The following is a 24,121-nucleotide window of genomic DNA, read 5'->3' as shown; positions in this document are numbered from 1 at the left end:
GGGAGGGGGTATGGCAAACATAGGTGTGTCTCCTACAGGACTTTTTCAAGGCTCATTTGATCTGTGCAGACCTCAGTAGGTTTTCCTGGCGTGTGTGTGGTGTCACTTAACTCATGGCTCGGCTCTGCTGCACAGGGGGACGGCTGCTTCTGCTGATCCTGACACTGGTGAGTACTCACCCTGAAGCTACTCCAAACCTCCACCCTGACACAGCAGGGCCTGCTTCAAGCCAGGTTGGGACGTGTTGCTGCAGGACAGGGTTATTCTCCAAGTGGATTGCATCGTACTTTAAGAAATGCAATTACTGATAATGATAAGTAGAGCTTGGCTTGAGTAGATAAAACCAATTAATCACATGAAGGCTCTATTGTAATTGTTTTTCAAAGCCAAGCCGAGTTACAAAATCATCTTCAGTTACACTGGATGACTAAATAATGCATTGGTCAAGAGAAAGTGGAGATTTGGTACTGTTTGATCACTTCTTGACAGCTTGGTTGTGGGTTTTTTGAGTCACCTGAACACACCACAGGATAACACGGAGCTGCTGTTTTTAGACACACCAGAACAAATATGTGCTGGAAAGAGTTAGGGTCCGTCCTTTCATCCTTCTGTCCATTTGTCCATCCGTCTGTCTGTCTGTCTGTCCGTCTGTCCGTCCGTCCGTTATTACTTCCTTCCTTCATTCTCTCCGTCTGTCCGGCCCTCCGTCCGTCTGTCTGTCTGTTTGTGTGTGTGTGTGTGTGTGCGTGTGTATGTGTGTGTGTGTGTGTGCGTGTGTGTGTGTGTGTGTGTGGGGGGGGGGGGGGGGGGGGGGGGGGGGGGGGCGTAGTGTGAAGAGATGTGAGGAGAGAGCCGTTTCACTGAATCAATGTACTCCACTTTTGTCGTCGATTTACAGATCTAAAACGGTCACAGCATTACGTGTCATTGTTTTGCCAGTGAGAAAAAGATGATTCTTAATTATTGTACTTTGTTTGTTATTATTTATAATTAGATGTGTGGAAGTGATGGATGGAGTGAGCCGTGCGGGGATTCAGATTTATTTGTTGTGTGCGTTCTTGAGAAAGAACACAGAATGTCTCTGATAATGACAAAAAACACCAATAACCATCAGTAATAAATGGCCAATTGTCAGATAATTAAACTTCAGTTGAGTAATTTTACTGTTAAACAACAATAAAGATTGTTGTAATTATTAGTATATTACATTTTTTTAACAGTGTATTGTTGCACACATCCTAACATTTAATACAGTACATTCAGCATTTTTTAATACTTACAGTACTTAATGTTGTATGTTTGTACACCAGCAGACATTAAATGGAAGATTTTAATTAAGTTGCAGCTGATGATAATGATAGCTTGTGAATGGTCCATATATATATGTATATCATCCATAAAGATTATTTAGATAGCTGTTAGTGTCTCGAGATAAATCTTGTTATGAATTGATACTATAAATAATTAAAAAGGTATTGTTATCAGAAAACTAATAATCAATAATAATCTCTTATTGCTAATGATTTGTTTGCTGATGTTTTAAAAACCACTCATAAATCACTCACTAATTATTACAAGCCTTAGTTGCAACTTTATTACAGTTGATTATAAAACAATTATTGACAAAGTGATATCTACATGTCTAAACTATTCTTTTATATTACACTAAACTAATGAGAATAATATCGAAAATCTTCATTTCATTGCTTTTTTCAACTGCAAAGTCTATGAACCATATTTTAATATTTAGTAAGGATTATTATAAAGTGGTAATGAGACTCATAGGCCGTTCATCAATCAGTGTTGACGATCAGAGCGGAGTGATGGATGCAGACAGAGATATTTGGATATTTGGTGTTTATGATCCTGGTCATTTTCACTTTGATAACTGGTACAACAGCAATTAAGACATGTCCCTTTCTCATTTTTAAATTAAGGTTATTTTGAACATGTACATTTCAGTACAAGCAAAAAAATAAAAAATTATATTGTAAATGATTCAAAATAAGGATTCCAGAGGAAGTTTAAAAAAAAAACTTCCCTGGACACACCCTCTTTTTCTACTTTTATACTGCACATTTATATACAAACAATTTAATTATTCACTTATTTATACATGTATACTTACATACATGCGTATATACCTACTTACAGGCACATCAACATGCATACAGTGTCTTTTTCAGTTAAAGGCCCACAGATTTGGAATACCATACCATCGGATGTGGAAATTTAATAACGAGGTAAAACTATGGGATAAACAGAGGCAAATTTGCAAAGTCGCATTTGATACAGCACAGTAATCCTCTTTTGTTAAAGCTCAGATTTATTTTAGTAAATGTCTTTACTTCTTAGCCTTATACACATATGATTAACTGTCTGTGTTTGTTTCCCTGTTGGTTGTTAAGTATTTATGTGACTGTTGGCTTTAATTGTCAGCTTTTAACCATCTTGATTGGCGTATAACATACACAAATACATACATACACACATACATACATTTCATTACATCACATTACATTATATACATACATACAAACACACATTACATACACATATACATACATGCATACATTCAATACATACGTACATACACACATACATACACACAGACATACAGTACATTAATTAGTTGTGGCTCTGTTCTGTTTCTGAGTGATCCTTCATCCTATTATTTACGCCAGGGATTTCCCTCCTGCCAGCATGCTGTGAAAAAGACAGCAGTTTACCCTCCCTCCAAAATAAATCGCATACCTCCTTTCATCAATGTTTACATGGACATAATTCTATTTCTTATCAGATTTAGAAAACATCTTCAGGGCACAAGTTACTGAAATATTTTTGCATTACACTTTATAGTTGTCCATGTTATTTTCCATTTAAATAATGGTAGGTGTGTGACTGCAAAATACTTCAACCGTCTCTATTCAGATATACTGTATGTCTGGAAGAAAGGAGGCACAACGCTGTTGTAGTGGAGGAAAAACCGTCATCATTTCTTCCTAAAAAAGAAACTGAAAGAATTGTGGTGGCGAGGACGGAAGATACAAAATATTTTTTTCCTCACATTTAATCATATAATGATTGATTGATTGACATCTTTATTTCGAACATGCAAGAGAAAGTATATACAATTAAAATAATAAAAGAAATAATAAAACAATGTTTAAAAACATTGGAGAGAAAAACAACAAACAAAGTACCCTTCTTTCCTGTGTTTACATACCTCTATCACATGTGCCAAAAGGAGTAGGAAGAAGTAAAACTTATGTACTCCTACCCCTTTAATTCTTGCATTTCTTTTAATTTACAATATTTATATTTCTGTTGCTATATATATATATATATATATATATATATATATATATATATATATATATATATATATATACACACATATACCCTCATACATATATATAAATAAACAAAACAAAAAACACAAACAAAACTTTCTACAGTGCTTCTCTATAGTTTCTGAAAATAATTTCTTTGTACATTTTTTTGAAAAGGAATATGTTTGGGCATTGCTTTAGGTTCCTATTTAGTTTGTTCCACAATTTAACTCCGCAAATTGATAAACGTAATCTTTTCCTTGATGTTCTACCTCTATTAGTCTTAAAATTTCCTCTTCCCCTTAAATCGTACCCTCCCTCCCTTTCAGAGAACATCTTTTGTATATTCCCAGGCAATAGGCTGTTTCTTGCTTTGAACATGACTACTGCAAATTGATATTTAATTAAATCAGGGTATTTTAGCAATTTAGACATTAGAAATAATGAATTTGTATGATCCCGAAATCCGGCGTTGTGAAAGATTCTTATTGCTCTTTTTTGCATAATGACTAGTGGCTGTATATATGATCAATTCATCCTTTTATTATGAAGGCTGCAGATGAGAATTTCAGTTTTTGGTGCAGTTGAGTTTTTTCTGGTGAGGTCAGCAGGGGTGACCGTGAGACTGAAAGATCCAAAGTTTTCCTTCCTTTACTTTAAAGTTGTAAATAAGGTAAAAAGTTGCAATGTGTTGCAGAAAATCTCAATTTTATGGTATCCTGACAAAAGTTCCTTAATAATTTCCAGCCACCCTGTTCTGGCAAAGAGACATAGTTTTCTTAGTGTGAACTGGTGCTGAATGCCAAATGTCATTCACATTCAGTGATCCGTGTTCATGTTCAGGAACTGGACCACACCTCAGCTCACCTGAGCTCTCACAATTTCACACTGGTTTCCCTAATTTTAGGAGGGAATGCCAGCAGTTGCTTTCCAAAGTAGACAGAGCATTGTACATCCAGCGCTACACATTGCTCCCCGTAGTCTCCCTTAAAAAGTGCTCTGTTGTCTGCTTTCAGGTGCTCAGCGCTGAGGCCAGAGACAGGAGGCCAATGACATTAAGGAGGACGAAGAGAGAGTGGATCCTTCCTCCTGCTAAGCTAATGGAGAACACAGACTACACCAACAGGGCCTTCATTGCCAAGGTCATTAGGCTTCTGCTTAATAAAATTTTATTTCCCAAAGTTAGCATATGTTGGCATCACAATGTGTGGAGTAACCTGGCAAGGTGCCTGGATGGAGGAGCTTCACAAGAAGAAAACAGGTTTCTTTCGCGTCCTTGGCTGGTTTGCTAAAATACCTGCAGTGAATAATTCCCTTTCAACTTGCTGTTTCAGGCCTCAGCTGTGCTAAAGACTGATATGTAAGACTGGTATATACTCAACATCCTAGAAATGTTGTTATAACAGTGTGAAAGTGCATAACAAAACTCCTTTCAGAGTGTTGACAACAGGTTTAAACTTGTTCTTTTTTTAGCTGAACACAGTGTATCATGAACGTACATTTTCAGTGAAGGCCTGTGTGAGACATTTCAAATGAGTCAAGGGGCCGCCTAAGCAGGAGCTTGTTATTAACATGTCTTACTGAAGGCCACCCTCTAAACCCAGACCAAGTCAAGACCAAGACCAGGGTATCGAGACCCACACTGCATGACACGATAACGTGGAAAATGCTAGCTCTATGCACAAACAACAACAACACAGAAAACAAATTAAGATTCAAATTAAGACCCAAATTAAGTGCATCTTAAGAAAGGCCTTATTAAAATAATCGAAAAAGATTGCAATTGTGAATTTTATGTGTACGGATTTCCCTTAATTTCTATGAGCAAAACAATACAAAATTAAAGAGGATGAAATAAACTTAGTCTTAAGAGTCTAGTTTAGAGTCTTTATCTGATACCGAGACATGCCAGAGTAAAAATGCAATCAGTTCCGACACGTTCGATTTGCGAGATCTTGCCATTAAAACTCTATCTCGCAAAACAAAGTGAAGATCTCGCAAAAGTGTTTGTCCCCAGTTCATGTTTTTTGTTGTTATTTAATTTTTTTTTTTTCCTGTGTGTCACCTCCGGGGATGCGTATTTTTGAGATGATGACTGTTAGGAATGTGGATGAGGCAACTTACAAAACAACATAAATGGCTGGAGCTTTCTGTTGTGGCCAGGCCAAATCTCAAATGAAACTTGGCTTGTCTGGATTTGTCTGGTTTGCAGGCAAAGTGAAAACAACTTTCATCTAATGACAAAACAGCAGACTGTAGTCTGTTTCCGTCGCTCTGCGCCACATCACGTTTCGTTGCTCTGATTGGCTCTAGGTCCATCCAGTAGCATACAAAGGCATTTTGGTCTATGCCTGTTGATAACTTGTTGGTTCTAGACTCACCTGCATTTCCAATTTGGTCTGGTGATGTCAGGCTTGCATTCAGCAGTTATGGCTAAAACCATAGCAGCAGCGTGGCTGGGTGAGGGGATCAGGAGGGCCTTTTATCTTATCTGTTTCAGAATGTGTGTTGGGCAATGTTCCAACTTAATGTTATAAGTTGAGATGTCCCATCCAGCTAGCTGAGGAGACCAGCCTCCTGTCTAGGACATGGTCGGGTGATTTCTTCCTGAATGGATTAATGAAAGATTCTTAATGTGGTGGAGCTCTGGTTCACAGCTCTGGTTGGATGTTCTATTATAACAGTAGGCGTTACATATCAACACGTGTTTTAATTAATCCCTAACAAGCAACAATCATGACAGTGTTTACAAGTCTCTGAATTCCCTGTGGGTGTTGTGTTGACAGATTCGCTCTGATAAATCAGAAAATACGGAGGTGAAGTATTATCTCTCTGGACCAGGAGCTGACAAGCCACCCTACAACCTATTTGTGGTGGACCCTACCAACGGGTTTGTACGCATCACTGGTATGCTGGACCGGGAGAAAACTCCATTCTACAATGTAAGTCTTGTAGTGACTGTGACTATACTATATGGACTGAAATTGTTGCAGACAAGTGGGAGTGTGGGACACCCCGCTCAATTATCTTCAGTCACAAGGCTTTACCAAACTTTACTAAGCTTCCCGTCACAATTTTTTGTGTCTCAGTAGTGTTTCACATTGCTGTCTAAGTTTTGTGACAGTAATTTGTAAATGTGTATATTCAATATATGTTGACAAAGCCACAAGGCATTGTGATTAGCATGTAAATTAAGTTTTAACAAGGCCGCAAAGGCATGCAGGAATTCCAAACTGTGTCAAAACCAAAGCCTTTCCCATCTCTTTGTGTGTAATTGATGCAGCTAACCGGGAAGGCTTTGTTCAAAGATGGACAAGCAGCAGAGGCGGACATCCCACTGAACGTCGTAGTCCTGGACATGAACGACAACGATCCTTATTTCGAGCTGCATACTGGCACTATCAAAGAGGGAAGCAAAAAAGGTACGCTCCAACTTTAAACACTTATTTCTCCTTCCGCCTGGTCCTGCGGTCCAGCGGTAGCAGGAACTACCACAGAGGCGGTTTTGTCTACTTTGCTAGGTTTTTATATGTCTGCGCAGAGGTTTTTGTCATCTCAACAGAGCCACAGCCATGCAAGATGCAGTCATGAAACTTAACAGGTGTGTAGTTAAGATTCAAACGAAGGCTGAGTTTAACGATGGGTGTCCGAGGAAGATATTTGGCATTGGCGCTGGTGTGATCCCATCATAATAATGTTGTAATGAAGGTCAGCATTTGTTGTTCAAACTGTTTTCAAGTAGCCTGGGTTTGTTTATTTTTGCAAGCTCAGATATCAGTTTTTATTAATCTTCGCAGGGAAATTCAGGTGACAGCAACAGTAAAGACAATGAATCCCAGCAGAGGTACAGATGAGAGCAGCAGTATCGAACTAAACCAGGAAGAACAGCTGGCTCTGCCTCTTCCGGGAGAGGGCCTAGGTGTTGTTCAGTTAATTGTTCATGTGTTCTCACAGGAATTCCAACACCAGCTCCTTGGTGGAAGTGGTGTAGGCCGCCATAGTAGGCCTAACCCTAACCTTAACCCTTTAATGTCAATTTCCAATAGAAAAACAAGGTCTATCCTCTCCTGAAAAGAGACCTATTTTCGGACTCAGTACTAAACCAGGGAGTAGCATGATGATGTCAGTGGGCTATGACAAGGGGTGGTAGTTGATGGATATGTATGTAATCTAATTCAAATTCATTTTGAGACATGTTTGACACATTTTCATGAATGCCGTCATATTAAATCCAAACACAGTCCGTATATAGTGTATGTGTTGAACAGCATAAATGTCATGGATTCTACAGAAATGGTCTTGTATTATTGGAATCCACTGCAGGGGCCTTTGTTATGCAGATCGAGGGGAAAGATGATGACGAAGCTGGAACAGTTAATTCACAGATCTACTACTCCATCGCCAGCCAGGAGCCACGAGGCACAGGTCACATGTTCACCATAGACCATCAGACAGGCAAGGTGTACGTCAAGGAGCCCACCCTGGACAGAGAGGTGAGGCAACTGCTCAACACACGCAAAACACTCTCACAACACTCTCACAACCTTAAACGGATAAAAGGATAGTCAACATCTTCTCTTGAGTTATGATCTCCTGTAGAGTCAGGTTGTCTTGCTGCAGTTCACAATCAATGATCAACTAATCAAATCGCACTATTACAAGTGGAATTGTGGCACTCTGAGAAAACTTTAGTTGGAACAAAATGTTCTCTCCCATGTAACATCAACGTGGATTCTAAGAATGTTTTACAGCAGCAGGATTTTGCCCTGAGCTACTTTCTCACGCTGTAAAGACACACTGGCTGCACAGTATGATCATATTTCAGAAACATGCAACTGCTTTTCCAACAGACTTGTGACTTCTACAAACTGATTGTACGAGGGAGTGATATGGGAGGGGCACCGGGGGGACGAACTGGGACAGGAACTGTGGAGATAAGAGTCCTGGACATCAATGATAACATCCCCACTCTGGAAAAATCTGAGGTGAGAATTATGGCATACATTATTCTTATTATTATTTGCAATTCCTCTGGTTAGTTTCTACCGAAAAGAACAACGTAACATGAATACTTGGTACATTGTGACACGTTCGCACCTACTGATCATGATCCCTCTTTCTTTGACTTCAGTTACACTGATCAAGTTAGCAATTAAATATGGTTTGGGACTAAAGGCTTGATTTAGTTTTGCACTTTCATGTAGTTGCAAGACTTACAAAACACAGACGGGTCTGTGCAGCAGAGGTTTAAATAGCCTGCCTTCCTGATTTGAAGCAGAATTAAGCACATGTCAGCATGAAATGAACTAAAAGAATAATATCTCAATGTGGAACTGCTTTAGATATTTGAAAATTAAAGTTTCTTCAGGGTGGATTCTGTGGGCATTTTTTTCTAATGTCGTCTCTTGCCAGTGTTCATAAGTTTTGTGTACAGAAAAGAATAAAACTGTAAGACTGCATGTTTTCTTCTGTTTGCAGTACAGTGGCAAAGTGGATGAAAATGTCGCTGATGTCGTTGTGATGAGAATTAAAGCACTGGACAAAGACCTTGCGAACACAGACAACTGGGTGACTGTCTTCGAGATCGCCAAAGGAAATGAGAATAATCTCTTCTCCATTGAGACAGACAGAGAAACCAATGAGGGCATCCTCAAATTGATCAAGGTATGTATGTGATTTTAAACACTATGGTCTTTTGATTATTATTATTGTTGACTTACTATGTCTAGTGTTGGGTGGCTCCCTAACATGTGCTTGCTGCTCTATCTCTTAATGTCCTCTCTCTGAACCCTTGTTGTGCTCCATCCTGACCAAACAGGCCGTGGATTTTGAAGAAGTCAAGAATCTTGAGCTTGGCCTGGTTATTACCAATGTAGCTCCTTTTGTGGAGGGGGACGCTATACTGATGGATGTGGACCTTCAGATTGGAGAGGGTGGTCCACTGGCTGGTGGAACCGGTGGCGCAAGTGGAGCTTCTACCGGAGCTGGTGGAGGTGCAGGTGGCGGTGCAGGGGTAGACCTAGGAGTAGACCTGGGGTTGGATGCAGGTGGGGGTGTAGGTGTGGACTTGGGCCTAGATGCTGGCCTTGAAGGAGGACTTAAGCCTGGAGTGGGTGCTGGACTTAAGCCAGGTGTCAAACCGGGCATCAAACCAGGTGTTAAACCAGGCGTCAAACCAGGCGTCAAACCAGGAAAAAGGCCTCCACCAAAAAGCTATCCCATCAAGATAGCAGTGAATAATGTGCCAGAGGGTCCTAAGTTCATGCCTGACACCAAGAAGGTTCCTGTATCAGAGGATCCAAATGAAGCACCCAAGGATGGTGTGATCACAGTGTTTGCTGCTGTCGATCCAGACACCGGAAAACCCGCTGAAGATGTCAGGTTGGTCAAGCTGCAGTTAATAGAACAGAACAGAAGAGTGTACAGTCAAGCAAGCAGATGTGCAAGAATGTTCTTAGGTACTAATGTTTGTAATTTTCACCATCAACCAACATCTCCCTGATGATGGTGATGTCCTAATAGGTTTCAGCCAAAACCTCATTGTGACGCTGTATAACAAGTGAGGGCATCAGAAACACAGTGATAAAGTGTTTTCCCCCAAACATTTGGCTAAACAGTTTACTGTTGCAAATTATTACATTTCTGTGAAAACCTTTTTTTGTTTTTGCTCCAGTTACGCCAAAGCCTACGATCCAGACAACTGGTTTTCCATTGATAAAGACACAGCTGAGATTAAACTCAACAAGGTACCAGATAGAGAGTCGCCGTTCTTGGTGAATGGTACCTACATTGCCAAGATCCTAGCCATAACCACAGGTAAGACCATTTGTCCTTTATATTCCTGCAAAAGTATTGTCAACATGTCCAAAAAGGCTCTGCCTTTCCCGCTGAACGTGATTTATTGCCTTTACGTTTATGAGTTCGGTGAGCTCAGTGTACCGCTCATAAACGCAGTTGCTGGAGGCAATTTACAAAATAAAGCACACTGATCTATGACAGAACTTGCCAAACCGCATTGGGGCTCAAGGTGTGTCAGCCATAGAATGAAAAAGCCCAGAGGCGAAATAACATGCATCCACTCTCATTTATAAGAAACATCTTTTTTTTTTTTTTTAAGTCCGTTACACAAACACTTTTTAAAATTGTGATTATTCAGATGTGACAATGTGAAAAAAATGAAGTTTGTGTTAGCTTCACCAGTGTACTAAGCAGGTAGTTTCGGCAGACTTAAATCTCCAAGACTTACGTTTGTCATTGATTTTTTTGTAAAGCTACAGCAGGAAACAGCAGCCTGTTGCAGCAGCTGTGTGTACACTAAGTTCTCTCTTAGGAAAGAGTATAAAGTCCACACTAAACTACACGTTGAAACCAGCGAGATTGAGACTAAAGTTGTGTTGATGCACCACAGAGGCGTAAGGATCATCTTAGTTACAGTGACGTTAGTCCAAAATAACAGTGGCATTGGGTGATAAAACGTCAAACTAAAGTTGGGGTAATATTATATAACTTACAAGGTTATGGTTGGGCGGAGAAAATTGTAATGTTATAACAAACATGCTATTCTAATTATAAATAAGTAGCTGTTAATTAGAAGGTTATCCAACCTGCCAGCTGGTCAGTAGTCCTCTGTATCTCCGAGAGAGAACTCCGAGGAGGTCACTCCTCCTTATCCTCCACAATGTCCCTGTCAAAAGGATGCACCATGACAACCGCATTTTAACACCTACTGAGGGTGAGCTGTAAGATTTAGGATTGTAACTTATGCCTATGTGAGAACTATTTCAACCGGTGCAACCAACATATTGATAGCACATAAACTCTGTCCCTAGTTAGAACTTTTGTTCAAACTAGTCTAGGTTTGAACTTCCACGCAGCTGGGGGACCTCAGTGCAGCTGTTGCTGACCTGACCTGTACACTACATATCAGTTGATAGTGTAGATGCAGACTGGAAAAGCGGGGAAAGAGAGAGAGAGAGGTTTGACATGCAACGAACCGGGGACATTGGGGTTACATGTGATTAACCATTGGGCTACAGGTGTTTCAGTCTGTGTGCTGTTTGACTCACTGAACTGTTGTCGTCCTCAGACATGCCATCAAAGACAGCCACGGGAACAATAGCCATTCAAGTGTTGGATAACAATGACCACTGTCCCACCCTGACCACCGCCCGCAGCACTCTCTGCTCTAATGTCACAACTGTTATTGTTACTGGCTTTGATGAGGATGTGAGTCCCAACGCAGCTCCATTTAAATTCAGAATCATACCTGAAGGGACACAAGGCAGCTGGGACATAGAAGTCATCAATGGTAAGAAAATGTGCTACGGGGCTCTGGTCAGAAGACAAAAACTGATACAAACTGCTTTCTTTCCTCTTGCAGTAATAATCATTTTGATAATTTTCTTGTAACAGTGGAATTGAACAAGGTATAAAATGTCTGAATTGAATTTCATTTAGTAAAGTGCTAAACAAAACTCAAGTAGGAGACATTTTTAAATTCCGATCAAGTACGAAGATGTTCATCCCTTAAATCAGAGTCTAAGATTTGGTTGTAATGATGACACAGAGTGAGTTTGACAGACCTGTGCTTTGTTTTCCCCAGAGACGAGTGCCGCTCTTCACTCCCAAGAGGCGCTGTGGCCCGGCTCATACCAGCTGCAGGTGGAGGTGGTGGACGCTAAGGGTCTGTCTTGCCCGGCCAATGACATTTTTACTGTGGACGTTTGTACCTGTGTGGACACAGGGGACTGCATGGTAAAGGCCGCCAGACTAGGAAGTACTTCCTCTAAGCTCTCTGCCTCAGCTATCGGCCTGATGCTAGCGGCAATGTGCTTACTGCTGTGTAAGTGGATCTTCAAAAAACACCCTAGCAAACATTACTACCACATCATAAAGACAAATATTCAACAATTTTACTATTATTTTTTTGAACTGATTAATTTCTGAGTGTAGCTTCTGACCCACTCAAACGTTGGTGTGCAATGTACGGTATATATTGTAGAGGAATAAGTAATCATTGCATCTGGTAAGCAAACACAGGCTGAATAATTTTCCTGAATAAATATTCATGACACTTTTAATTTACTTTGTATACAGTCCCTCCAGAAAAACGTGATTATGCGATCGCATAAATTCAATGCATAATCAGCTAAAGTCTGCATATTTATGCAGGGCCCAATGTGACAATGTGACTTTATGAATGTGACGTTAGGAATGTGACTTTAGGAATGTTACGTTATGAATGTGACTTTAGGAATGTGACGTTATGAATGTGACGTTATGAAGTGACATAATTACGCGACAAGACACACTCTTTTTCATCAAATCAAATCAAATTGCATAAACATCCTGCATATTCCATCGCATATTCAAAGATTTTTGCCCGCAACAATCTCACAAAAAAATCTGCATTTTTCTGTATTTCTGTATGTGTAGCATAACTCCCTTTTCTGCATACTGTTTGAGTGTATTGCTAGTTTTTTTTAGATTATTTACTGAAAATTAAAATATTGTGTATTGCATTACTGCATTAAGTTAAAAAAAAGTAGCTGACGTTATGATTCAGACATATGAGAGTGGCATAATGTTTAACTGGACTAAATTATAGTTCTAAAATTCTCAGAGGTTGGATTTATTGTTGTCACTTTCGGTTAAAATTTCATTGCTATATATAATATTTTGTTTTTTGCTTTTGTATCTCTTGAAATTAGAAAATCTTCACATAAGAGGTAAAAAGCCCCTTGGAGCTTGACTTAAATTCACTTTACATTAATGTGAATGTTGTGCTTCTCTCTGCAGTCATCCTTTTTCTCCTGCTGTTCTGTCAGTGTGGAGGAGCAGACACCATCTTTCCTGACCAATTTAGTGATCTGCAATTTGGCACCAAAGAACACCTCATGTCCTACCACACTGAAGGCATAGGCGAGGATAAGGTTAGCAGGCCTTTTCACCTATTCACAGAATCAGACACAATGCTAGTATTATCAAAAATTAGTATTTGTGTAGGAACCGAGCTGCAATGTTAGAGTGCAAAGCACGGGTGTCTGAGCTATTTTATGAGAAAATGATTAGTTTAGACCCCCCCACACACACACACACACGCACACTTTTACCATGTAACGCTCTTCTGAGAATGCTGTGTTAGTGATCCTTAGGTTTAAATAAACATTGAGTCATCATAATTAAGATGGGTCTGAATTGGTCATCAAATCAATTTCCGCACTTTTACCTTTTTAATATCTTCAAAAATGTAATCTGGAGCCTACCACTTTCTCTGGATGGATGAAATTACAAAATAAAAATAAAAATGTTATCAAATTGCCATGAGATCTACCCTTAGATTGTCCCATCCACATTATGACTGCTCCCTACTCCCATTGGTAGAAGGCTGCATCTGGCACATACAAACAAATATTCTAAAAACTGATCTTTCAAGCACCTAGTCAACAGTTATTGGAGTCATGGTTAAGCTTTGAATAAAATAGCTCCCCATTTTAGCTGGGCATGATGAGTAATGAAGCATCCACTTTCATTGAGAAGTAAACCTTCTCTTTTTGAAATGTATGACATCCCTGATTCAAAGTCGCAAATTTAAAACAGCGAATGGTGGTGATTTTATGGTTTAATTTATGGATTAATTGCCTAACTTTTAACCTATAGCCTAAGCTTTTTCGCATAGGCTACAGACTAAACACCCACATCTGCGTAGCCAAGTCAAAATCAAACATTGTATGTGTTAACAAGTAACATTTTATTTCTTCTCTTTTTTTTTAGGAAGTGCCAGTCCACGCTGTTCCTGTCAGCTTGGGCACTCAGAAGAAAGTTGAGCATGCACCAGTGCCAATCTTCAACATGCTTACTTCCAAAATCACAGGAAATCAGAAAACTGCACTCTATGATGAATCTGTGTATAACTTTCCGGAAACCAGCCAAAATGTTACGGAGGTTGACAACATCTACCGGTTTACAAGGGAATCGTTCAACTATGACAATGGCAGTGCTGCATTTGGCACCCAAACGTTTGGTGTCCAACACACCGCATCTCTGTTTGATGATATAGCCCTACCTGACGCTTTTCTCAAAGATTACTACTCACAGGTGAGATATCAACTGTTGTTTCACCAGATCTTTCATATACAAACAGATGTTCACAGTTTATTGGCTATGTTTTTTCCCATAAACAGAAAGCAATGTGTGCTGTCCCACTGAACGATGACCCTTTGGAGTATAGTTTTGAGGGCCAGGGCTCCTCTGCTGGCTCAGTGGGATGCTGCAGCCTCCTGGAGTCTGACAACGAAGACTTCCTCGATAACCTCGGGTTTAAATTCAAGACACTGGCTGAGATCTGTTCCCCTCCTACAACAACACCCACACCTGTCCTGAAACACACAATGGCAGGTGCTGTCAAAACCACGGTCAATGTTGTTGAACCTGTTGTTAAGCCCAAAACGGAGCACAGTGTTGAAACAAAGCACATCGATATAAAAACAGAAAAAGTCACGTCATCTACTAACATCTCTAAATCATCTGTCAGCACAGTGAACACGACACATCCTCCCTCCAAGGTTACTAACATCAGTCATTCTGCTTCCGTGCCCCGTCAAACCCAGACAGTCTTACTTCAGCAGCAGCCAGTTTACTATACCACCAGCCCTGTAATGCAGCCCATGCACTATGTAGTTCAGCCACAACTTCAGAACACGGTTTTGCTGGCAGATGGGGCCCCTAGAGCCAATTTACCTGGCATGTTTGTAATGAGCGGGTCCCAGAGTCTTTCTTCTGGATTCCTAATCAGGGGACCCCAAGGCACTCCTTCTGGGCCAGTTATCCAGGGCACTCCAACCCCAAACAGCCCTGTCAGCCCTGTAAGTCCAGTAAGCCCCTCCCTGTTTCTACCTGGTGGACCAGGTGTGCCTCAGGTCTCAGTCCCTGCGCAGGGTTTGAAAATAGTAGGGCCAAATCCTGATGGTACATATATGTTAGTTAAAGAAAAGAGTAGTCTGGGTGAGGTAGAGGGGGTGGATCCAGGCTCACCTCAGGGCACTTTGCCCAGAGGTGCTATCCTGGTTAAAGAGGCTGTTCCCCCTCAGGGGGTGTTAGGCCCAGCAGCCCGGGGGAGTGTGTATGGCATTCTGCCAGGACACACTGTTGCTATAAATGGGGGGGTTGTTGCAGTAAACAGCAATATGGGGCATACATGGGTTGGGCAGCCGGGGCAGGTGGGGTTAGGGCCGATCCCTGTTTTGGGAGTTGGTGTTGGGCAGCCAAGAATGGGAATGGGACATGTGGTAGCATTGAAGCCTGAAGTCACACAGGTTGGAACTTGGCCAGCTGGGATAAATCCAGTTGGGATTAGGCAGGTCAGTGTAAACCAGTTCCAAGGAATTCAGCCATTGGAGCAAACAACGGATGCCGGTGTAATTCTAAAAGCCTGTAGAATAGATTCACCAAAGGAAGACAAGATCAGGAGTGTTGTGAATACTATCATTACTGCTGAAACAGCTAAAACTCATCCTCCTTCAAAGGAAGAACGTATCATGAAAAATTTGTTTAGGGATGACAGTGCTCGAGTTCAGGACATGCATGATGAGACAGTTGAAGGAAAGCAAGATGTGTTCACCTACACATCAGAGCATGACACAACACTACACAAAGAGGAACCTTGCACAGAAGAAAGTTTGGGCAGACATGAAGAAGCACCTTCCAAGGATGAAGTAGTAGAAGAAGGAAAACAGATCAGCACAGTTGAAGGTCCAAAGGACAAAAGTCCTGAAGTTGGATTGGAACCTCAATCAAACATAGTCACAGATTATCAAAGTGACAGGGACCTGGAGGAAGATGTCAGTCCAGCAGAGAAAGTTGTTTCAGACGTAGAAACAAATCAGGTCACTGCCATTACTGATAGTATGCAGGCAGATGATAATGTGGAGGGAATGACTCCTGTAACCAGTGATCAGGAGAAGGTTGTGCAGGAGCAACTGTTGGATTCTGAAGTGGTTGTCAATGCTGCAGGTAACGAATTGTCTGCAACTCCGCCAAATAAGATTTCAATAGACACCGAGAATGTGTGTGAAGAGAGGTCCATCCCTAAACAAGAAGCAGCACCAGAACTAAAGGTGGATGCTAGTGAAGGGAATACAATCTACCAAGATCAAGCAAAGACAGATATTGTTGATGCTAAAGCAAGAACACAATTGCAAACTGTGAGCCCTATTTTAACTAACCAACAAGAAGGAGATCTGAATGATTCACATTTGATACCAGAGGAAGTACAGGAAGAGGGCTCTAATGTGCCAACCATTTCAACATTAGAGCAACATCTGCAAACCGGCAGTAGCCCTGGGCACAAAGCAGACGAAAATCAACTTCATATGACATCAGAATCAGGAGTAGATGAGGATCAAGTCAATGCAGATGCAGACATTATTAGTGATGGAGAGAGAGAAGAGGGTGTTGTGTCACAGCAGAGTCTCAGCACCTCTGGTGACCAATATGAAGAAATTGAAAGGCAACATGCTTTGAGTTCTCAAATTGAGAATATATCAGATGACTATTTTACTGATGAAGAGAAAGACAAAGATGCTGTGGAGGAAATGGGGTCACAGGTACAGCACAATACAGGCTTCTCAGATGACCAAGACAAAGACAAAGAAGAAGATGCATCATGCACGAGTTCTCAAATGGATGACACCTTAATGTCAGATGATAACATAAATGTTCCAGAGAATGAGGAGGAGGAAGAGACTCCAGAGGAAGTGGTGTTATCTATACAGCAAAATGTCAGCATCATAGACTGGCAAAATGAAGAGATTGAAGGTGAAGCTGTATCAGAAAGAAATTCTCCTTTGGAGGATCCCCACATTGCAGATGGAAATGTGGATATTGACGAGAAAGAAGAGGAAATTGTGGAGGAAGTGACATCACAAATGCAGCCACATCTTAGCATTTCCATTGATGAAGAGATTAGAAGAGTAGATGCAGGAAGTGTGATTTACCAAGTGGAGGATCAGTTTATCCCAGAAGACAACATAAGAGATGGAGCGAAAGAGGAGGATACTGTGGAGTTTGGAGTGTCACCGCAGAGTCCCAGCACATCAAATGAGCAATATAAAGACATTGAAACACAACATGCGTTGAGTTCTCAAATTGAGAACATCTCAGATGACTATGTTACTGATGAAGAGAAAGATGGAGATGCTGTGGAGGAAATGGGGTTACAGGCACAGCACAATATAGGCTTCACAGATGACCAAGATGAAGACGAAGAAGAAGACACATCATGCACGAGTTCTCAAATGGATGATACCTTAATGTCAGATCATAACGTAAATGTTCCAGAGAATGAGGAGGAGGAGGAGACTCTAGAGGAAGTGGTGTTATCTTTACAGAAAAATGTTAGCATCACAGACTACCAAAATGAAGAGATTGAAGGTGAAGCCGTATCAGAAAGAAATTCTCCTTTGGAGTATCAGCACATTGCAGACGGCAATGTGGATATTGAAGAGAAAGAAGAGGAAATTGTGGAGGAAGTGACATCACAAATGCAACCACATCTTAGCATCTCCCATGAAGAGAATAGTGATTAGATTAGAGACTAGAAGAGTAGATGTAGGAAGTGTGATTTACAAATACATACAGACATACAGACATAAGATATGGAGTAAAAGAGGAGGATATCGTGGAGGAAGAGGTGTAACCTGAACATCAAACAACTTTCATCTCAGATGAAGACAGTGAAGAAGGAGATGCATCCCACACAGTTTCTCAAGTGGAGGAGCTCATATCAAATAGCATTGTAAGTGATGGAGAAAAGGAGGTGCCATATGTACAGCAAAATATTAGATAATCAGATAACCAAGATGAAGAGGGTGAAAGAGAAGATGGAACAGGCACAAGTTATCACATTGAGGAAGACGGAATCAAGTCTTTCCAGCAGTTAGAAGAGGATTATCAGTCTTTAAAGACTGAACGTTCATATGAGGAAGATCTTTATTTAGCAAGTCAACATGCAGAGATTAATCAGGTGGCAGCAACGTCAACGATGATTGAATCTCAAGAAATGCCTTGTGAAGTTACACATCAAGTAAGGCAAGGGGCAGACTCTTCTCAGAGAGGAGATGTAACTCTGGATATTCCTAAGAGACAACACACTTTTGGTCAAGTGTTAGTGAGGGCTGCTGACATGGATGATGTGGTCACATCTTCAGAGGAGATGAGACCATCCAGGTTGGCCACAGGACAGGTTTCTATGTTCAGTGAAGATAAAGGGGCCAGTTGTAGAATATTGGCATCCGGACAAGTAGCTCAGGGAGAAACAACTCAGTCTGATTTCCAGAACACTGATGTAGTTCAAATTGAATAGAGTGAGGGTGGAGATCTCGCTTTGGAAAAAGGAAAAACAGAGGCCACTTCTGACCTAGGGATTAGAGAGGGATACATAACAGGGCAACTAATGCATCTGGTCAGGGATCACCAACATCTGATTTAGAGATTAGAGTCCAGATCCAGGCCCAGCAGGGACAGAAACGGCATGTCTTTTTGCAACAAGTGAGGTAGCTGAGGAGGCTGGTTACCTTGTTCAGAATGAGAGTGTGCAAATGACAGGAGAAGAAGCAGAGGTAGGCCCAAAGACTGTGGGGAAAGCAGGTTCGATAGAGGTTGTCTCAGAAACTCCCATGTACATGCATGGGGCTGAGGCCAGTGGTGGTGAAGTGAATCCGGCATAGAATCAGACAGTCATCAGCCAAACTCCCCACAGCAAATCCAGAAAGAGCAAAAAGGACTCTAACAAGGATACTCAAAGTCCAAAAGCCCCTCTGTTTGAAGCTGGATTTACAATTCTACAGTAAACCATGGCGTTAAATGTGGAAGCAAGAATCATCTTATGCCCTAGTTGAATTGGCAACGTTTTGCCCCTATGTCAAAATTAAAGTAATGTCAACATTACTGGGGTTTTATGATATTAAATGTTCCATAAAGGATGGCAAACATTATACGCTCAATATGTGAGGCTTCTGTTTAGATATCTTGTAAAGTGATCAGCAAAACTGAAGTCCTCAATGTGTTTAATAGGATTCAAGATTATTTTTTATTGTCATTCCAAAAACACTTTGAGAAGTGCAGTGTAGAACAAAATTACGTTGAATCGGACCACAACAATTGGTTGCCCCAATTATTCTCTCCGCTGACCTCACCACCCTCCTCAGGGCTTTTTTCTCTGATGCGCTTCTGCTCTCATGCCAGAGGGAGATGTTGCTTGTTAGCACACTCTCAGTAGTTCCCCTGTAGAAGGTGGTAAGGACTGTTGGGTTGAGATGGGCCTTTTTCAGTCTCCTTAAGAAGTGCAGGCATTTGTTGGCTTTTTTAATGAGGGAGGAGGTATGCAGGGACCAGATCAGATGGTTAGACATGTGAACCCCTAGAAACTTCACGTGGTCCTCAGTCTCCACCTCAGCGCCGGTAATGTGGACTGGTGTGTGCTCAGGCTGGCTTCTTCTGAAGTCGATCACCCACTCTTTGGTTTTCTCAACATTCAAGATCAAGTTGTTGTTTTGGCACTATTTTGTGAGGAGTTTCACCTCCTCCCTGTAATTGCCGTCACCACTGCCCTGGATGAGACCCACCACTGATAATGTGATTGGTGTCGAATTTTGCACAGAAGTCATGGATCATAAGGGTGTGTAGCAGAGGGCTTAAGACGCACCCCTGGGGCGAGCCGGCACTCAATAAAGTGGTGGATAAAGAGTTAGCCCCCACTTTTACAACCTGAGGCCTGTTGTCTGGGAATCAATAATCAATACAGCTCGGCTGATGACAGTGATTGACCAGTCAGGCCTTCACATCAGCTGTTTGCTATGTGTGGAAGTGTTAAAGCTTGTGGGGCAGCTGTGTAGGCCCAGGTACCAGTGGTGACGGGACATCTTGACTTAGACAGATTGAACTGCACCAACCAGCAATGGTTTATGAATGTGGATCCGGGTAGTACTCTGTTGTAATTCCCATATGTTTTGGGTTTGGCACATTTTCACCTTGGAATGGTACATCCCAGCTATATTAACCACTACATTACAGCCCCCTACAATACTGCACATTATAACTACACATTACTGATTGTGTCTTTTGACAGTATTGTCACAGTTTGAAGGTACTTATTAGTTGTATTGTGTAGTGTTGTACAGCCGTAGCCGCGAGGAAAGAAACGTGATAAATGTTTCTAGCATAAGCCCAGGTAACCAGCTGTTTCAAACAAAACCATCAAAATGTTACCTGGATGCTGACGTAGTTCATTAATACGTTACTGGGAGCAGAAGGAACATTAGAGTTTTGAGTAGCTCGCAGCGTCGAGCTGTGGATGCAAAGTGTATGTGTTTTCGCTCCAGAGAGATCAAAACCAGCTCGACGTATCTTGCAATCCTATTTTCTTAATTCATTTTTTTCATAGGTTGCTGTGATGTGATTTCTCACACATACAAACATATTCAGCTGCTGTTGAGGAAACACAACATAAGAAAACCAGTAGGGACACAACACCGGACTAGAGTCCGGGGCTGTGGTACTCACTAAACGAGAAAGTGACGTCCTAACAAAAGACTAGCGCTGATGAAGGGATTTACAGATTACATTTTTTAAATTTAAAATAAAAAGACCCAAAAAAACATGGCAATATGCAATGCAATTGATTGAGCGTTCTTTCTCATTTTTTTGGTCCAAGGAATTGAAACTGAAGAGGATTGCATTGTCACTTCGCATATAAAATTGTCAATTGCAAAGTACATTTTCAAGTTGAATGACAAAGACGCAAATTGAATTGACTCCTCAAAATTCGTGAAAGTAGAGATTTGTACTTGCCAAAGAGCATTATGTTGAATGAGTCATGTTATTTTGGGTATTTACAATCGGGTAATTAAAAAGAACATTGACAAAGGCAAACGGAGGAAAAAGGAGGGTTAATTATTGCTAGCTAAGAATGTCTGCGTGTTGCTTTCAAAATGTACATGGCCTGCCAAATCAGAAACTATGGACCGTACACATTTGAGGTAAATTCTCATACCCTTGAAGACTTTGATTTATAATTTTTTTTTTTTATCTAAAAAAAAAAAGATTTATTGTGATTGAAAATTGGATTGTTTACAGCTTTGATTGCAAACTTTCCTGATAAAAACATATCTTTAACATTCACAAATTGATTGGAGCTGTTGTCTGTAATAAAAGACCTGTCAAGTCCCAGTATTGGGTTTAGAGTTTTGGTGGTGTGCCAACCTGTTTTTAAATATCTTACACCATGCATCTTTCATTAAAACTTTAGCACATAACCATGCTTTTGTTCGCTTTGAGCTAAAATGTAAATGAAACGACTACTAGACAGAACATGTTTGAAAGAAGCTATGTTGGCTATGTGAGCATATCTGTCTGCACCTGCATGTGGGGGGGTTGGTTGATTAATCTTCCTGTCAGGGTAAAAAATTACCATTACTCATAAAAATGTAATTATTTCTTATTAAAATACGATATGGGAAAACTGAATTCTGTCATCATTGCATGGAAGTCATGAGTTTGACATGAACTTTAGTGTGTGTTTCATTGTTGTTACGGTAATTATGAGCGGGGGGCGGGGGGCGGGGGGGAGTAGGGTCAGGTAACCACGCCAACAGCTGTCACACCTGTACGTCAGTGCAGCCAGCACTGGAATTTGGGGGGTCTGAAATAAATTGTTATGGAAATAATTCCTCGGTTTAATGAATGGTAAACTGTTTTTACTTATTACCCTAACTAATGCTACCCATGCCTTAAAAACAAGAAAGTTTACATTTAAATTTATTTGCTATTACAATCAAATGTTTTAAAACATGAGATGAATTGGAAATGGAATAGTTCCAGTGGTGACTAGACTTTCAGAAAACATTAAGATAAGGATTTTTAGACTTATGGTATTACATCTGTTTTTTTAAGTGGACCAGGATCTACTGGTTGTGATGGTACGATTGCCACGCCCCTTCCAAGCAAAGTGTGACTGAGTTGTGATTTGTGATATTATACTACATGAATAAAGTTTACTTTACTTGAATTGACTTGATCAGTGAGTTCTTCTAACCATTATTATATGAAAGCATGCGCTGGGAAGCTATTGGGTAGTTAGAGGTCTGTAATGTTTAAATGTATCTTAAAGCTTTCACACAGAAAATATGCTAACCCTAACAGAAACCATCTAATCATTGTCATGTATCTCACACCAGAGCACAAATACAATCCCAAAAATGATGCAAATAACAGCACGAGATAAAAAAAAACTGTGAAGTGAATCACTGTAAGTGAGGAGAGTTTCCAAATTGACATTGGGTTTCAGGAATGAGAACATTGTGTTGTTGGGGTACTTACTGTACAGTCTGGAGCTACAGCTTTCAGGTTCAGGAAAAATGAAGTTTTTTCAACAGTATTTGCATAATTGATTGTGTCCATCCATCCATCTTCATCCGCTTATCCGGTTATCGGGTCGCGGGGGCAGCAGCTCCAGTAGGGCCCCCAAACTTCCCTTTCCTGAGCCACATCAACCAGCTCCGACTGGGGGATCCCAAGGCGTTCCCAGGCCAGGTAGGAGATTGTAATTGATTGTGTGACTGTTGTAAACTGACAGGTGAGCTTATCAGAGATTCTCAACACATTTTGGCCCTGACATGATCCTTTTTGATGCTAGAGGAAAGAAATGTATTTATTTATTTAAAATGCATTATTCATTCACATAGAAAATTGGTGTCCTTAAAAGGTTGGATTTTTTAAATTTTTTTTAATTAAGGCATCCAGATCAATTTCCAAAAGTTGTTCTTTTATTCCACTTTTCAATCAACTTTAGCATGGGTTTGTAAACTTTCTCAAGCACGGAATGTGTTTTCAACGACTTCCCCGGGGCATTTGTGCGTTGTTTTCTCGCACAAAGCTGAAGTGCTCATTGGCTGCTGTTGGGAAGATATCACTGAATGTTGTCAAGTTTTATTCATCTAAAAAAATACTAAACAAAACAGAGATGACTCATGACCTGCTTTTTTAACTCCCGACTTGCACAATAAAAACAGCTCACATTTGTTTAATGCTGACTCAATAGTTTAACATGAATGAATGTAGTGTAAAACAAACAAGGGGGAGGCATGACTGGTTTACCTGCAGCTTACTGTTGTTTTAATAGATAGTTACAGCGGCTTGAAAAGATTAACCCCCCCCCCCCCCCTCTCCTTCTCAAAAGCAGACATGGCACGGCCTAAGGAAAGCTCATTGTGGGACTGGCTCTAGTGACTGTAATTTTGCACTGAGTCTGAATTTGGGAACCAGATATGGTATTAGGGGACTACTAAGGTCTATAAAAAAGCATCCAAAGAGCACCATGTCATGGGACCTTTAAAGGCTGTAGAAAGTGAACCTCCTTTGTGCCATGCGACCACTAGATGTCGCTGTTCACCAAGGACAACCAAAATCAAAATCTGTGAAACCAAATGAGACAGTTGACATTGAGTCACATGTGTTGTTGATTTTGAAGTACTCCCAACAAGCTTTGGAGCACCCTGGGGTTCACTTGGACATCCAGATGTTAGGTTAGAATGGGTTAGGGTCTGTCACGGCATGTTCTAAAACAAAGCAACAGAAACACCCAAAAAAGACACAAAATGTTGAAAAACTGACAAAAATGTAACAAATAAAAACAAACGACGTATGGAAAAAGAGTCCAAGCATATTCAATGAAACAAGATGAGACACTTTGACGTGTTGTGTATTTTAAGCATATACTCTTAACAGAGTTGTGT

At 40.7% G+C, this 24,121-nt stretch overlaps 1 protein-coding gene and 1 long non-coding RNA gene across 4 annotated transcripts; one reads left to right on the top strand and one right to left on the bottom strand.

The window, feature by feature from the left end:
* On the top strand, positions 1–19,149 carry LOC117949952 (desmoglein-2-like). 3 transcript variants are annotated; one of them, XM_034880557.1, is made up of 15 exons: positions 1–167; positions 4,349–4,474; positions 6,119–6,274; positions 6,616–6,754; positions 7,656–7,825; positions 8,183–8,317; positions 8,811–8,996; positions 9,151–9,713; positions 10,006–10,148; positions 11,419–11,640; positions 11,935–12,174; positions 13,131–13,264; positions 14,106–14,429; positions 14,516–17,380; positions 18,001–19,149. In XM_034880557.1, exons 1-15 carry the CDS (start codon positions 114–116, stop codon positions 18,025–18,027), a joined length of 5,484 nt encoding a protein of 1,827 aa, XP_034736448.1. In that variant the 5' UTR covers positions 1–113; the 3' UTR covers positions 18,028–19,149. The 3 variants fall into 3 exon arrangements, with proteins under 3 accessions (XP_034736448.1, XP_034736447.1, XP_034736446.1); XM_034880556.1 differs by lacking the exon at positions 18,001–19,149 and having other exon boundaries at positions 9,151–9,463; positions 9,512–9,713; positions 14,516–17,975; XM_034880555.1 differs by lacking the exon at positions 18,001–19,149 and having other exon boundaries at positions 14,516–17,975.
* LOC117950001 lies at positions 8,885–12,515 on the bottom strand. The gene is made up of 3 exons (XR_004657781.1): positions 12,427–12,515; positions 12,113–12,117; positions 8,885–8,896 (listed from the first exon to the last, which is right to left on the bottom strand). It is a non-coding gene; the product is annotated as an uncharacterized LOC117950001 (long non-coding RNA).
* Positions 19,150–24,121: the final 4,972 nt, after the last annotated feature.

The sequence above is a fragment of the Etheostoma cragini genome, chromosome 9 (genome assembly GCF_013103735.1).
Source record: "Etheostoma cragini isolate CJK2018 chromosome 9, CSU_Ecrag_1.0, whole genome shotgun sequence".
NCBI classification, from domain to species: domain Eukaryota; kingdom Metazoa; phylum Chordata; class Actinopteri; order Perciformes; family Percidae; genus Etheostoma; species Etheostoma cragini.
The sequence above is the reverse complement of the archived record's forward strand: the minus strand, read 5'-3'. Positions and strand labels throughout refer to the sequence as shown.